Source organism: Balearica regulorum, chromosome 7 (genome assembly GCF_011004875.1).
Source record: "Balearica regulorum gibbericeps isolate bBalReg1 chromosome 7, bBalReg1.pri, whole genome shotgun sequence".
Classification (NCBI taxonomy): Eukaryota; Metazoa; Chordata; class Aves; order Gruiformes; family Gruidae; genus Balearica; species Balearica regulorum.
The window spans coordinates 13741904-13756739 of NC_046190.1; the positions used below are offsets into that span (position 1 = coordinate 13741904).

The 14836-nt window shown below is 44.5% G+C and overlaps 2 protein-coding genes across 4 annotated transcripts in view; one reads left to right on the top strand and one right to left on the bottom strand.

Moving 5' to 3' along the window:
- COL17A1 (collagen type XVII alpha 1 chain) overlaps positions 1 to 5201 on the top strand; it is a 65713-nt gene extending 60512 nt beyond the window's left edge. The window contains exons 50-57 of the mRNA XM_075757984.1: positions 261 to 350; positions 900 to 1013; positions 1260 to 1412; positions 2218 to 2637; positions 2829 to 2969; positions 3562 to 3624; positions 3858 to 3929; positions 4114 to 5201. Coding sequence (XP_075614099.1) covers positions 261 to 350; positions 900 to 1013; positions 1260 to 1412; positions 2218 to 2637; positions 2829 to 2969; positions 3562 to 3624; positions 3858 to 3929; positions 4114 to 4163 — 1103 coding nt within the window. The 3' untranslated portion in view covers positions 4164 to 5201. The remainder of the gene's footprint in view (positions 1 to 260; positions 351 to 899; positions 1014 to 1259; positions 1413 to 2217; positions 2638 to 2828; positions 2970 to 3561; positions 3625 to 3857; positions 3930 to 4113) is intronic.
- A 572-nt stretch (positions 5202 to 5773) lies between these two features.
- Positions 5774 to 14836, bottom strand: part of SLK (STE20 like kinase) — a 51985-nt gene continuing 42922 nt past the window's right edge. For all 3 annotated transcript variants that reach the window (XM_010299561.2, XM_075757986.1, XM_075757985.1), the window contains 4 exons: positions 13913 to 14101; positions 13330 to 13455; positions 11660 to 11773; positions 5774 to 11061 (listed from right to left, as the gene is read on the bottom strand). In XM_010299561.2, the coding sequence (XP_010297863.2) occupies positions 10915 to 11061; positions 11660 to 11773; positions 13330 to 13455; positions 13913 to 14101 (576 nt within the window). In that variant the 3' untranslated portion in view covers positions 5774 to 10914. The remainder of the gene's footprint in view (positions 11062 to 11659; positions 11774 to 13329; positions 13456 to 13912; positions 14102 to 14836) is intronic.

The window sequence follows — 14836 nt, forward strand, 5'->3', positions numbered from 1 at the left end:
GTGCAGAGCTTTTGCCAAGAATAGAGGCCTGATGCCTGCCTGTCTGCAGGTGCCATTGTGTTGGGATTAACCAGCAAGCTTTAACTCCAAGTCCAGAATGAGGCTTGAGCCCTCGTTCCCAGCACAATCTACTGATGGGCACACTCTACCCTGCAGGACCCCCCTGCACTGTCTGTGACCAAGCGCTGCAGCCTGACTGCTCACAGCGTAACAGCCTGTTTTGATAACATGCTGCTGTTGGATCTGTTTGATTTTTGCAGGTTCTGGGATGAGCATTGGGCTCCCTGGACCACCTGGGCCTCCAGGGACACCTGGTATATCTTACAGTGACCTGACAGCATACCTGCGAAGTAAGCCAACTTCTTTACTCCCCTGCCATAGGTCCCTACACACACCTCCCCCCAGAATCTATTTTTACAGGCTTAGTCACAGAATTTCCCCTTTTGCCCATACCACAAATAACCATCTATGAAACTCTGAAGGTCCCTCTGCCTTAGCAGCGCTGCAGGCCTCCTGGGCTCTGCCGGGACCTGCACAGACTGCGAGGGGCTGCAGACAGATCTCCATGCTCCTGTGGAGAGCAGCAGCAGCTAGGTGCTTCTTGGGGATGGGGATGGAGGGACTCTTTTGTTTTCTCCAAACTCTGCAGCATAAAAGAATTTCTTATGCCACTTTTTAAAAGTATATTTAAAAAATAGGGACTTCTACCCTCTTTGGGATCTCCAGACTTCCCAATGTGACATCTACATGCAGGGAACTGCGCTGCACCACAAGGTGCTGGGGAGAAAAAAGCCCCTTATACTTGGCTGCAGCTGGGATTACCTGTATTGTCTGTCAGGGAAAGTTCATCAGCTTTGTGGTGGTTTGGGTGACTCCTTTTCTTCTTTTGTGTCTTACAGACTCTGAATTCAGTGGTCTTGTTGGGCCCCCTGGTCCTGCAGGGCCCCCAGGACCTCCAGGGATCCCTGGATCACCTGGCACCTCCCTGGAGGATGTCTCTGCTTACCTACAAAGTAAGTAAAGCACTTGTGTTTCTCACAGCTGTCAGGGAGATTCTGGGGGGACTGAGGCTGGGATTTAGCTTACCAGGGGCTGTGACTGCCCACTGAGAACAAGGTCACTTAGAAAAAATACCTCATCAACATCAGCTGGAAAAGGGTGGAAGTTGAGGTTGCAGCCTTTAAACTTTCAAGATCCTGAGATTTGTGCGATTTCCTTGTGCTCTCACTGTCAGAAAATAATTCTTCCTCTCTCTCAAGGTGTGGGATACTCCTCCCTCTCTGGAGTCCAGGGTCCACCTGGCCCTCCTGGCCCTCCAGGACCACCAGGCTTTTCAGGAACCGGCCTCCTATCCTATGCTGACATCACCCACAGTGATGAGTTCAGGAGCGAGCTGATCCAGTACCTGAAAAGTAAGGGGACCGCCATCCATCCTCCCTGCACACACCCTGAGCCGTGCTTTGCCTTGTGTAGGCTACTGGCTCTGCACAGCTGAGGCAGTTCTGTAGGAGCCTTCCCTGAATTGGGGATGCAACAACACCTCATCTCTACTGCCATGTCTACGCAGGACTACACTGCACCCCATAGGCTTCTCGCCTCTCAGTCCAACTGCAAGGCAAAGGTCCATGTTGTGAGCCAAAAGGGACAGGTGCCGGGCAGTTACAATTGGCCTGTACTGAACAGCGAGTCCTTAGTAAGGTCACCTGCAGAGTTGTGCTGTGGGAAAAGCATTTTCTTTGACAAACACATGCCTACAGAGCAATGGATGATGTAGGGGTGGGAGGGCAGCACTGAGCCAGCTGTGAAACAGCGTTGGTCTGAGCTTGCAGGCTGGCAAGTCATCCAGGGCAGCGCTTCACAAACATGGGGAGACCCTCGCTTTTAGAAGTCTGATCACAGAATGGCTGTTTTGGCAGGGGTGCTGAAACTGGCCTGAGTGCACCCTTCTGCAAAATCATTGGGCATGTTTCCAAGATTGGGCACCCAAAATTGTGGGAGAGATGGGAAGGAGGAGGGTGTCTGCCATCTGTAGACATCAAGGTTGACATACGTGCCTGCTGCCTGAGCAATGGCAGTGGGTGAGGGTTACTGCCATGACTGGAAGCCAGAATTCCACACTCCAGTCTTCATTCAGCTGGTAGCACTTGACCTCTGCCAAGCTGGGGGAGGAGGCAGGTACCCCAGTGTTCCTGAAGTCCCCGCTCTTGTATTTTGCAGGTGATGAAGTTCGAAGCTACATCTTGGGGCCGCCTGGGCCCCCTGGGCCACGGGGACCACCAGGACCCAAAGGAGACAGTGGCTTGGTGGCTGGATCTATGTCTTCATCATACCAAGGGTTACGGACTTCTGAGCACTTGCATGGAGGATCCCTTGGTGCTGAGGGATCCCACGGGGGATCACTGGGCACAGGCAGCTCATATGGCAGCTCCATGAGCAGCATGTCATCTTACAGTGCCTCAATGGGCAGCGATGGCTCTTATGATACCTCCGTGGGCAGTGACGGGTCTTTTGATGGGTTGCTGACAGAGGAGGAATCACACAGGAGATCAGCAGGTTCAAGCAGATCCTACAGCAACTCCTTCACTGGTTCCCTGGATTACAACGAGCTGGCGCTCCGTGTGTCAGAGAGCCTACAGAGTGAGTGGAATGCCTGCTTGTCCCAACCCTCCCAGTCCCAGCCCACAACTCCTACTCTCTGTGCCTGATGTCTTGTTGTTCACTTCCCTCACCTTTCCTGCTGCCCACAGGTCTCCCTTACACCTTCCTGCCTTAGTATCCAGCCACAGTTTTCCCAGAACTCCTTTCAAATGACATTTTTAATTCCCCAGGCCGAGGTATTCTCCAGGACCTGATGTCTTACACTGCACAGGGACCCGCAGGTCCCCCAGGCCCTCCTGGTCCCCCTGGCATCAGCAGGGTCTTTGCAACCTATGGCAATGTCACCGAGGACCTCATGGACTTCTTTAGAAGTAAGTGACATTGACTTGGTGTTTCTGGCTCATGCATGTGACGTCTTTCCAACCTCTCACAGACTAGCGATCTCTTCACCTTTGCATGCTGTAAAAGTACAGCCAAGATACAAAGCTGAAGGCAGAAAGTCTTTCCATCCTCTTCCTCCCTTGCTGGGGAGGTGCAGTCTCATCATTAGGAAAGACATCAGGTTTTCCCACTACTTGTAGGAAACTTATCCCAAACCCTGAAGGCCACTGTGCTTGCAACTGCTGCGGCCCATTTTAACATGGCTGGGCTGGCATATGTAGAGCAGCATGAGGCAGCTGCCCGCTCTCTCTCTCAAATTCCTTTCCCTGAGTGTAGGCCAGCTCCAGCCCTGGTGACAGGATGCCTGGAGAGGGTGGCAGAGCAGTGTGGTGAAATGAGCACACAGCCTGCCCCTGGCACTTTGCTGGGACCAAACCATTTTTTTTTTTCCAGTCAGTCTAATCCCATCTAACCTAGAGAAATGTCCTTCCAGTGTGACTTGCTTCTTCTCTAAGTCAACACAGAGCCCTTTGCAAGTGGTTTCTCCCACTCATTCATCCTCTCCTTCATTTCCCTCTCCAGCATATGGTGCCATCCAGGGGCCACCCGGTGAAAAGGGGGAGAGGGGTTATCCTGGACCCAAAGGTAAGACTTGCCATCTTTTCTCTCTTGAGCCCTGTAACGCCCAGGAAGCAGCACTGTGTCCGCAGAGATAGTCAGCACTGGGCTGCTCAAGGTCACGGCCTCCCCACAATGGAGCTGGCACCTTCTAGATCTCAGCCCAAGCATCATCCTGGCTTGGTCTCCCTTACCCTGGCCTGTCCCCGCTCATGGGGCAATCATGCTCAAGGGCAAACTTGGTCTTCTCATTCCTTCAGGTGACCCTGGACCGATGGGCCCGCCAGGCCGCCACGGGCAAAGGGGACCAAAAGGAGAGAAAGGAGAGAAAGGTACAAATGTCTGGCAGCCCCAGGGGAGCAGGGTTTGCCTGTCGGGGGGGGGGGGGGGGGGGATTCCCCAGCCACCAGCCCATCTCTAGGAACACATGGCCCTGTGTTTGGTTTGGTTTGGTTCGTCTTTTTTTCCCCACATGAACTTTTCAAATAACCCTCCTTTTGCCTTTCTTGTCCCCAGGTGAACAAGTGTATGTTGGCAGAAGAAAAAGAAGAAGTGTTGGGGTTTAAGGAAAGAGCCTCCTCAGTTCTGTACTGGGCAGCATTCCCAGCAGCCCAGAGAGAATTAGCCTGAATCTTCACTGCCTTAATGCTAAAACGTCCTTCCTGATCAGCTAACCACTTAGGCTTGATAGTTCAGTGTCACTGCTGAGATTTGAATGGCTCTTTTATGTGTCCAGCATGGCCCTTGCCTGGCCATTTGCTCGTTGCTGATGTTTTGGCTTGGCTCCCCAAAGTTCCCAGGCTTATATGGTTTTGAGCTGACAAGGGCTTCTCATCTCACCCAGTCCAAGCTTCTTGTATGGTTCCCAGCTATGTAAATGCATGATTTTTTTTTTTCCAGAGATCAGCTTCAACCCACAGGACAAAAGGCCCTGTAAGAAACCCTTGCTCACCGTGCTGGGATTTCCTCTTGGCCAGCTCTGCTGTGCCAGTCCTAAGCAGGAGGACCTGCTTGCAGCAGGTGTTGTGGGTACAGCACGGGGCTGTGGCTTGGCAGTCTCCAGGAAGGGGCTCGCTGCACTGAGTGACCGTGCGAGAGACAGCTGAGCCCTGGCGATGCCTGGCTGCTGCTGCAGGGTAGCAGGTGACACAGGGAGAACGAGCTGGGCTCTGCCTTCCCTGCCCAGCCGTGGGCCAGTGCTGCTGCCTGCCCTGTAGTGCCCAGGGTAGAGTTTTCAGACCCCCCTGGGGTCAGCACCCCGCCTGTGACTGGCTTTGGAAAGCAATGCCCTCCCAGCTTCGTGGCCATTAACCCCATAGCTGAGCCCAGCTCCTTGGACCAGCTGTTACCGGAGGGGCTCAGGCAGCGATGGGCTACAGCACGTGACGTAAGTACTTTGCAGGGAGCCTGGGGCAGCACGTGCTTTGCGATGCCTGTTTATAGCAGCACAGTGAGACACGACGTGCACAGGGACCAAACTGAAGCACTTTTAAACATAATTTGTTGACCTTTTTAAAATATTTTTGTATTGTTTTCTGTTTTTAAACACTGGAGGGAGAAAAATATTTTAATGTAGACAGCCCCATTAAAGTGTGTTTTTCACCTCAAGCTTGCCTGATCAGTGTTACACTGGGCAGCCAGTACCACCTTTGCTGTGACCACGGGCAGACGCATCTTGTGGTTTTGGTGGCTGACAATGGCTGGTTTGTTTCTCATCTCCTCACTGGTACATGGCCCAAGCAGACACAGAGCTGCTTCTCTCACAGGTGTTGGCAGTTTCCAAACACATCAGCAGGAGCCTCTGCACATTGTCTTGGCTGCCACAGCCGTCACCTCCCTTTCCGCGAGGCAGTTTCACAGGGTTGCGGTATTTCAGCGGCTGGGCCATGGCCAAGCTGCGAGGTACCGCCGGGCAGGAGCCAGCACGTCAGTGCAGGGCAGCCAGGGAAGCTCACGGCACCTCACACCATGCTGGTCACTGCATGCGGGACACTGCATCGGCTTTATGGTGCTCCCGGGGGCCATGCACACATCTACACATGCACACCCCCCCTCTGAAGTGCTACATCAGTTCCAGGTACTGGCCAAAGCAGGTCAGTGGCTCACTGCCTCACTCACTCACAGACTCACAGATTACTTGTATTTCACATGAGTTTTTCCATGAACAAGCGAGGCCTTCTCAGCAAACTGATTTTATTGTATTTACAGCAGAATTATTACAATATTCTACAGAAAGCCATGAAATCAAATTATTTTTAAAAACAACACAAAAAAACCCTGTGGTATGGCTGCTACTGCAAGTTCACATCCATGAGCTGTACACAGAGCCCCTTAGCGAATTATTCATCCATCTCGTGATTTTTGGTTGCTTTCTGTAAGGCAAAAATAACTTGGTTTGCGGTTAACACAAAACATTCAACAAACTGCTGGTTGGAGACACCTCAGATTTGAATGCTTTATCACAGAAGACAACCCTGCTTGGCTTTCTTACAGAAAACAAGGGTGTGACAGTTCAACATGACAGGTTTCACTTGATGTCCCTTTCTAGTTTGTTCTTTCCACCATTTTAGGATTGATAATCAGTAAGAAAGAGGTTTTACCACCTAGCTTGGTAACTGTGGAAGAGATTTTGGAAAATTAGAGCATCTTTGGGCTTAGTGACTCTGTTCTACTCTCAGTACCGCAGAAGCACATGAGCCCTCCTTATTCAAGAGCTGGTTTTGAGCATGTTCTTATTTAAGAGGTTGTCTTCTTTCTCTGGCACCACTGACTGCCCTAGTGCCAGAACCACAGAAGCAGATTCAGAAATGAAGTATGAGGATGGAGGCAAGAGAAAGGGCGTGGAGAACAATGAAAAGCTCTGCAAGGAATATAGAGAAACACTACAGAGTTTCTGTTGTCTTCTCCTTCCCTTTAGCTGTTCTCATCTTCTGTAAGACTGAGAAACATGACAGGGCCATCTTGGCCTTGGCCTGCCTGGGAACAAGGAAGGTAGATTCTCTCTGACATCATTTTGTATCTGCTGTGAAGCTGACAGTACAAGTCGGGGAATTGGAAATGTGCATGGACACATCAATGCAAGGAAGTTTCTGAAATGCAGAAGTAGATTTTGAAGTAAAATGACTGGATTGTAAATGCTAACATAAAAGCAGAAAGTTACCTACACAGCGAGCATCCTCAATACCTCTCCCTGCCTCTTCCTCCAATGACTGTGTAGTCACTGTCCTCAAAAACTTGCCCCACTTCCCCAGGGCAGAGTAACCAAAATGCAGTAGTTCAGTGGAAGCAACTAGCTCTGAGCTCATTCGCATGTTTAAGTCTGTTCCCTGATTTTCAGCAAAGATGAGCATTTCTGAGGTCCTAGGAGCTGCGACTATGCCGCAGCTCTGAAAATCAGGCTACCTACAAGTGGATTTAAGTGCCTGAATTTATTTAAACCTTTCCTGTACCATGTCTTGCAAGACACATACTGTTTCAGGTAGAGAATCAACTTAAAACTTCCTATGTGATATTGCCACCATAAAAGACAGTGTGGTGCAATGAAAGTAATTACATTACTGCTTTGCTTGGCTCTTAGTTAAGGTGCTAAGTTTCCTATTTATGAAGAAAAACAAATTCAGTGGCCTGTAGTTGTAATACAGAAAGTCCTCTAGGACAGAAGAATACTTTTTTAAACCATGTGATTGATTAGATATTGAATACCCATGAATGTAATTTTAAAAGGCTATTAGCTTAAACCATTGTCTGAAGAAAAGGATGCAGCTTGGAATGAATATCAGGATTTTAAACATGATGTGAAAAATCAGTTTGAGTGAATGCCACTGGCCAGGACAGTGGGGTACTGCCACCTCTGAATGTGAGTTCAGGTGTCAATTCAGTTGACGCCTTCTAAAGAAAAACCTTCAATAACTCAAGATATAACTAATCAACAACCTCAACCCCATACCTTTTCATGCCTACATGCTTCTCATGTATTCAGCAGAGTGCTTGGGAAAAGAAATCTATTTTATGGGAATCGGGGAAAAAACTTGCTGGAATATTTCCCCTTTAACCAAGCGAACAGGAAAGTTGTTCCGGCACTTCAGGAGGCCGAGGCCCAGCCCGTTCCCCACCTCACATAGCTCCATTCAGCCCAAATGTAGAATCTCGTTACAAGAACAGGCAGCAAGCCCAGCTGAGGTCTGGTTAGCCAAAGAGCCCCTGGGCTACCAGCCATGTGGCATTAGCAGAGGACTGCAAGATGCTGCAAAACAGGGGAGCTCTGGTACCTGTTAGGATGCGCCTAGAGCCACTGGCTCCTGCACCTAAAAGGCCCCATCCCAAGAAAGCTGACAGCAAGTGCCGAAATCTGCATTTGGAGCTCAGGAAGAACAAGCTGTGATGACTGAATCTGTCTGAGGCTGTTGGCCTGCAGGCAGGTTTTTTGCGAGAATCGGTTGTAAATAGAAGAGGACAACCAATATATTGCACTGCAGTTCATGCATTTTATCGCCTTTGTTTGTTTTCCTGTGGACAGTATTTATGATGTAGTAAAACACAAATATGAGCAAATACTGATTTGTGGTCATCTTTTGAAGGGCACATGGGGAAAATGAGCTCTGCCAAGCACTCAGTAAGGAAGTACATTGTTTGGGCCAAGGAAAAGACACCTAACTGCCCTGGAGACGGAGCTTCTAACTTTTATGAAAGGGATGTGTCATGTGATAGGAGAGAGATTGGATTTTGTATCTCAGGAAATCTCTTCCAGCCTCTGTGAGACTAAATTCATTTGAATTGAATTTTCTGACACTGATATAATACTGTACACCTCTTTCATGTTCTGCAATACTTAAACCCAATTTGATCAGTCTAAATGTGCAAGTACCGCTGCTAGTTCCTGTTATCCCCCCGGAAAAAACGTGTTTTCACGCTTGATACCAATTCTGAGCGCAGTTCACAGGGTTGCAACTGCTGAACAGTGGTCCACAGCTGGAGACCTGACCAAACACTCGCGAAGCCTTCATTGCTACGTCACAGAATTCAGTTACTTATTTGTACAATCTGCGATGAGATCAGATTGCAGGGGCTTGCATGAAAAGGATCTTCAAATAAAAGATTTAAAAGATGTAGACAGAGGTGAACAGTATGCCAATATATATTAGCAGGTTATGACTGAAACTGCCAAAAAATGTAAGGAGATTATTAACATTTCCCGCCAAGGGTTTAACGTGCACGAAGGTAGAGATGATCCAAAGAGGAAATCTGCCTGCCCTGTCTGCTCCCCAAGTAAAGCACTGAGCCTACCTCATACAGAATTGCAAACAAATTCTGTTAAATACAGAGAGGGAGATTATTTAACCTTATTTTAGTAACAGTCAATTTATGATGGTGGAGCTTAAGAAGCAAAAGGCCTTCAAAGACATGTGTCACCCTACTAAATAAACAACTTAAAGAACTTTGCATTGAGCAACAGATAGCATTCTAGAGATATGGTATGTGAATTTACAACAGTACACAATACACATTTATATAATAAAATGCCAGAAATTAAGGCTAGCTATTAAAGTAATTATGCTATCAAAAAGTTACAAAATTTAAATTAAAACATGCATTTTTGCAATTTTTTTACTGTGCTGTAAATTTTAAGTATCTTCATTGAGAAGGTATCGGTTCAACGTCCAAGGATTTCAGCATCCAAGATCTCAACTGCATCTGATTAAAGTCCTATGTTAATTTTTGAGTTCATTCACATGCATCAACAATGTTCCCATGAAATGAACATCATGTAATGGTCACCAGTCACGCATTTAATGCAAGCCAGCGAAATAAAACGTTTACAACTGATACCCAAAGAGACTAGAAAGTCAAGCCTCAAATGACAGAAAACAAATACTATTTTACAAATTGAACCCAAACATACCAAAGTACAGCTTATAATACTGTCCTGATATGACTCAAACTCTAACCACTGAAAAGAGCGCAGTAGAAGTGACCTAATACCATTGCATTTCCCTACCAGCTATATGAGAAACATTTCAGATTTTTTTCCACTGCAGATCAGTCAGGTAAATAACTTATTTTACATCTATGAACTTGAAAAATAAAAACTGCTTATGTTAGTATGTGGCAACACAAAAGCAAAAAACCCAGCTCCATAACATAGTTTGTCTATATATTTAACTTAAATCTTTCTATAAAATAAAATGACTAAAATAAAAAAAAAATCAAATCTAACACTTCTAATCAAATCAGACTTTAGCCATGGTTATTTATAAATATGATCATCCACCTCCACTTTTCCGATGGAGTTTAAATGAACAGGCTTTGGTAAGAACAGAAAAATGGCTCTACCCCATTCCAGGTACAGTTAGAGAAACCACGTGCCCTTCGCCCACTGCTTTCTAAAAAATACATTCTACAGTTTTTCAATATGTAGAACTAACGACCTGTAATACCTAAGGAAAATAACAAAATGTGCATTTTAAAGTTAGCATTTTTTTCACCTTTACATATTTTAGTGCAAAATATTTTAGGGTGAGGATTTACAACAACAATGGCAGTAGCAGCAAGAAATCTTCTGTTTTGTACAGTAACAACAATGCTAAGGAGTTTTGTTTTTTTAAATGACAGAACAGTATCCTGTTGCCAGGCTTAGCATATCTAAGTGTTTCAGGCACTGTATTAATTAAACTAGCACCCCATTTCATTATGGAACTAATGGACAAAATACGTAATGGAGATCAGCTCAGTTTAATTTATGCCAGAGGTTTCTTTTTAAAGAAGTTGCAAAGGTTTTTGCCTTTACCAATCATGTTTAAAACAGAAGGGGTTAATTTTTCTGATTATTGGTATGTTCGCAGTAATTAGTTTCAGTCCTTGCTATGAAGACACTGCTCAACATTTTAACATTCTAAACCTCTCGTGGCAGTTTCAGTTGTGGAATTCAGTTGCGGAGAAATCAGACACTTAAAAACACAGTAGCAGAACTAATATTATACCGTTTAAATGTTCACATGAGAAACCATTTTTTTGTGATCAGAAAGAGTACAATTAATAGTTTAGGCTTAAAGTGAAAATCATAGAAAACGTAGTTTTTGAGACTGAGATAAAAACCCCAGTTATTCTTGAAACATCTGAAGGACATAACATTACCATTATACACCAACACCCTTGTTCTTTTCTTCCATTCCAAGCAGTAAAGAAACTGATCACGACAATGATTGTCTTCCCTGACAATAAAACGTGCTAGGTCCTCTGATGTACACTGCCAATTAAGTCAGGTTAGACGATGAGGATGGAGAATTCAAAATATGAAGAAACCTACAAGAGTTCCCGGAGTTAGGACCCAGTGGAGTGAAGGCTGGGGATTGGATAGAATTTGGAAATCCGGCTTTGTGTTGAAGGGTTAAGGCATTCGGATTCTCCAGTCATTTTAAAGAAAACTTCCTGCTCCTGCAGTTTTCTGGCAAATTCTTCTTCCAGCGTCTAAAACCCAAATCAGATTGTCACAGGATCACAAGGCAAAGTACAAGAAACCTATTATATTGGTGACATCTTGTCTGATATAACGTTGTAACTTCAAACATCATCACATAAAAAATTACCTAGCAATTCTGAAACTGCAAGACAACCAAGACATTGCAAGCTAAGAACATCTGCCTGTAGGATACTCTTGGAACTGTGTGAAAATCTAGTACTTTCCTTTTTCAGATAAAATACAAAAAACAGCCTCTGCCACCCTCTATCTGTTATTTAGCACTCAATTTTTGTAGTAACCTACCAGCTTCTGAAATATATTCCTAAAACTAGATTTACCTCCAGCTGAGAAGTTTTATATGCAAATACGCACACAAGCCCTGCAAGAGGGAACACCGAAAGAGGCTGACAACACACCAGCCTTTTTTGGTGCACACGCCCTTGGCTCAGCTTTTGCGCATTTTGTAACGTCTTTTATTATGCAGTCAGCTATAGCAGTTTTGTACTTTTGTACTTATTCCCCTCCTCTGCGATACTTTTTGTATTGTCTGTATTTGCCAGATCCAACTCCTGATTATTTACAGTTTCATAAGCTGCTCCGATTTACCTTTTTTCTTGGTCTCAATTTCTCTCTCCATTCCTTCAGTTCTTGGCTGTGCTCTTCATCTAGCTCTTTCAGCTTCTGAGTCTCATGCTCAACCAGTAGATGGCATTTTTCGTTCTTAAAACAAGATGAAGATAATCCTCATGTAAAACTAATTCAGATTAGGCAACTCAACATTTGTACAGTGACATACGTTGTCCTAATTCTTTTTAATTAGCTTATTCCGTGTAAATAGTGACGTGAATAATTACAAGATAAAAGTATGTTACAAAGCTGCATTATCAAAAGCTGATCTATCCATCAGAACCAAATGAGATAAGAAATACTTGTAAATCCAAATAAACTGTTGATATCATTAAGACAGCAGCTGACAGCGTTACTCAAAACCCTGTTTCACTGCCTAATAATGCTATTCAAGGTCACACAGCATTTCTACTTTGCTTTCTAAAGACAGTTTGTATGATTTATTAAAATCAATTGCATTAAAAAGGTTCTTTTTTGAAAATATTTCAACTCTTGGTGCCAAGGAGCTGAGACTAACAAACGGGGCTTAGAAAGGAGAGGAATGCACTTGCAGAAGCAGCCTCAGAATTGCCCTTTAAAAAAGGAAAAGGATAATCAAACCACTCATCAGTTTCACATCCCTCAGTAAGGTACACACACATCTGCCTAGCTTTCAAAGGACTTTTGAAGCATGGCAAGAAAAAAAATTAAGTATTTGGCTACATCAAATGTTTGATTTTTAAGAGCAGTTGGCAATGGCAGTCTCTAAACCCCATGTTCTTGTTTCGAGGGTTCCGGTCCCAAGTGGGTCTGATTCAGAGTACAAAACCACAGGAACCAAACCGACACGCACCCGAGTGCAGCTAGGGGCCAATTTTTCTTGGTGAAGCTCAGAGTAGCCCTAATCTGCTCAATTTTATTTGAGCTGAAGCTCTCACAAGACTCCCACGGTACTTGGGGATTTACTGAGGCGTATTAGCGGCACAGTTAGGGACCGTTTTTGCAGGATGTAAGAAAGTGAATGGAGTAGAACTAGCTTCATTGGTCATTGGAAGATTTCTCTACACTAAGGCTATCAGCAGGTGACCATGTAATGCTTTATGTCCCTGAAATAAGGAAATGCAGATTTAGTGGAAAAGGAGATCTGGCCTCTGGTATACAGCAGGAACTTTCACGAAACGCATACCAAAAGGGACAAAATAGAGGTCCTTATCGCAAGAAGAGAATTCCTTCTAAGTACGTTCCAGAAGCTCAAGTACACATGGCAGCCTGTGCTTTGTAAAAACCAACTCATCCCATGTATTGCTGCAAATGCCTTGTGGGTAATGCCTGGTGCTGCCTACCTCTGCGCTGATTAATGACATTTCAGCAAAATCAGGTTAAAAGGAAATGTTGCCTACAGAAAATAGCACTGGAAACTCAATAGATATTCTAGAAGTGAGCATCTGCTTCTGGTTCATGCTCTTCTTGCATGTAAAATGATTTCTCATTAATTGATGTAAGCATATGAATCTGGTTAAGCAGTACACTGCAGGCCTTTGAAAGCAAAGTTGGAAAAAAATCGACACCAATCAATAAAAATGAAGGAAAAGATGTTTCTGCTTTGCCTGCATCTGTTATTGACCTGAGTCTTCCCACTGAATGTTCGTTTTATGTCATCTATTTTTAACCTGTAACTGATGCAGTTCTCTGATGTTTGCTTCACACTGCAACTGAAGGTCCCGCATTTGGTTTTCGTGTTTTTGATGCTGAGCCAGTCTCTCATTCTTCTGTCTCTTTTCTTCTTGAACAGCAAACTAAAATGAAAAAATAAAAATATGGCTTATATTGTGCCTCTACATGCAACAGTTAAAGAACTGTATATAACAGAATGAAGACATAACAGCATAACTGAAACGAATGGTTTTATAGGGTTTAAAGTGTAACTGTATTTTCTTTTTTCTTTTTAAAAATTCTTACAAAGGGAATGCCCTCACACTTTTGTCTGTTATTCCACTTCTCTCTCTGCACTCTCATTTCTGCTTAAGACACAATACATTTCACTTTCAGACTCCTGAAATTATCTCCCTCTAAGCCAAGTGACACAGTAGCACTCCACGTGTGTCTGACCAGCACAGAGGGGAAGGATGACTTCCTCTGACCTCATCCAGTGTTTTGAACCATCTGTGACCTTCCTGAGAGTGCACTCTATTCCATCCTCATGTTTACATCACATTAAGCATTTACACTATTAAAACTGGTTTTATTAATTACCTGCTTAATTTTTTCACGGTCTTGGTCTGGAGAGGCTAATGAATTGATTCTTAAGCTTTTCTTAAACATAGCCATTCGAGTCTTTGCTTCACTTCGCTGGATTTTAGGCAGTCTTGCTCTTTCCTGAGTTTGCTTGTTCTTTAACTCCTCGATAAGGCGTTGATTATACCTCTGCATTTGTTCTGTTTCCTAAAATGTTAACGATATGGAAATGTTACAGCATAACTATTATGTTAGAATACTTGCACCTCATTTCCTCAATAAGCATGATGTTTGAGTTGGCGTCTTTCAGTGGAAACCAGCCCCAGCTGTGGTGACACCAATGGGGAGAAGGGGGTCTTCCACTTATTCCAGAGAGCTCTGGATCATGCCCAACCCAGATGAAATTCTCTAATGACTATGAACACACATCTATTTTACCAGTGGTCGTTCAACTCCTGAACTGCATTTTAAAAAGTCTACGTTATTCAAAGGGAGAAATTTGCAGAACTGAACTCCCTCTACTGCAGTTGTGAAGGGTCAGTTTGTTGCAAAAGCTGGTGAAAACAACAGCCATTATGGGGACAAACCAAACTGTACAGAAACAAGCCTCGGTGGAGGCTGCTCAGGCTCCAATCACCAAGGAGATCCTAGAATATCTCCCTATGGGGTTTACATTTGCAAAAACTGAACTATTCTGTTTAGTGTATTCTATAGAAACCAAAATGCCTTGTGGAAAGTAAGTGTTGTCTTCTAAGCTTTTATAGGATTTAGCTATAAAGAGACAGTTGTCAGCTACTTGCCCAAAAGCTAATCCAGTTCATTCTGCTCATTTAATTCTAGGATGATTTATTAATGAGTAGATTTATTTAAACACAAGCCAAAACTGGGTTTGGTGTATAAGCAGAATTTAGTATTTTTAACAGAAAAGGGTTGATGATGTGG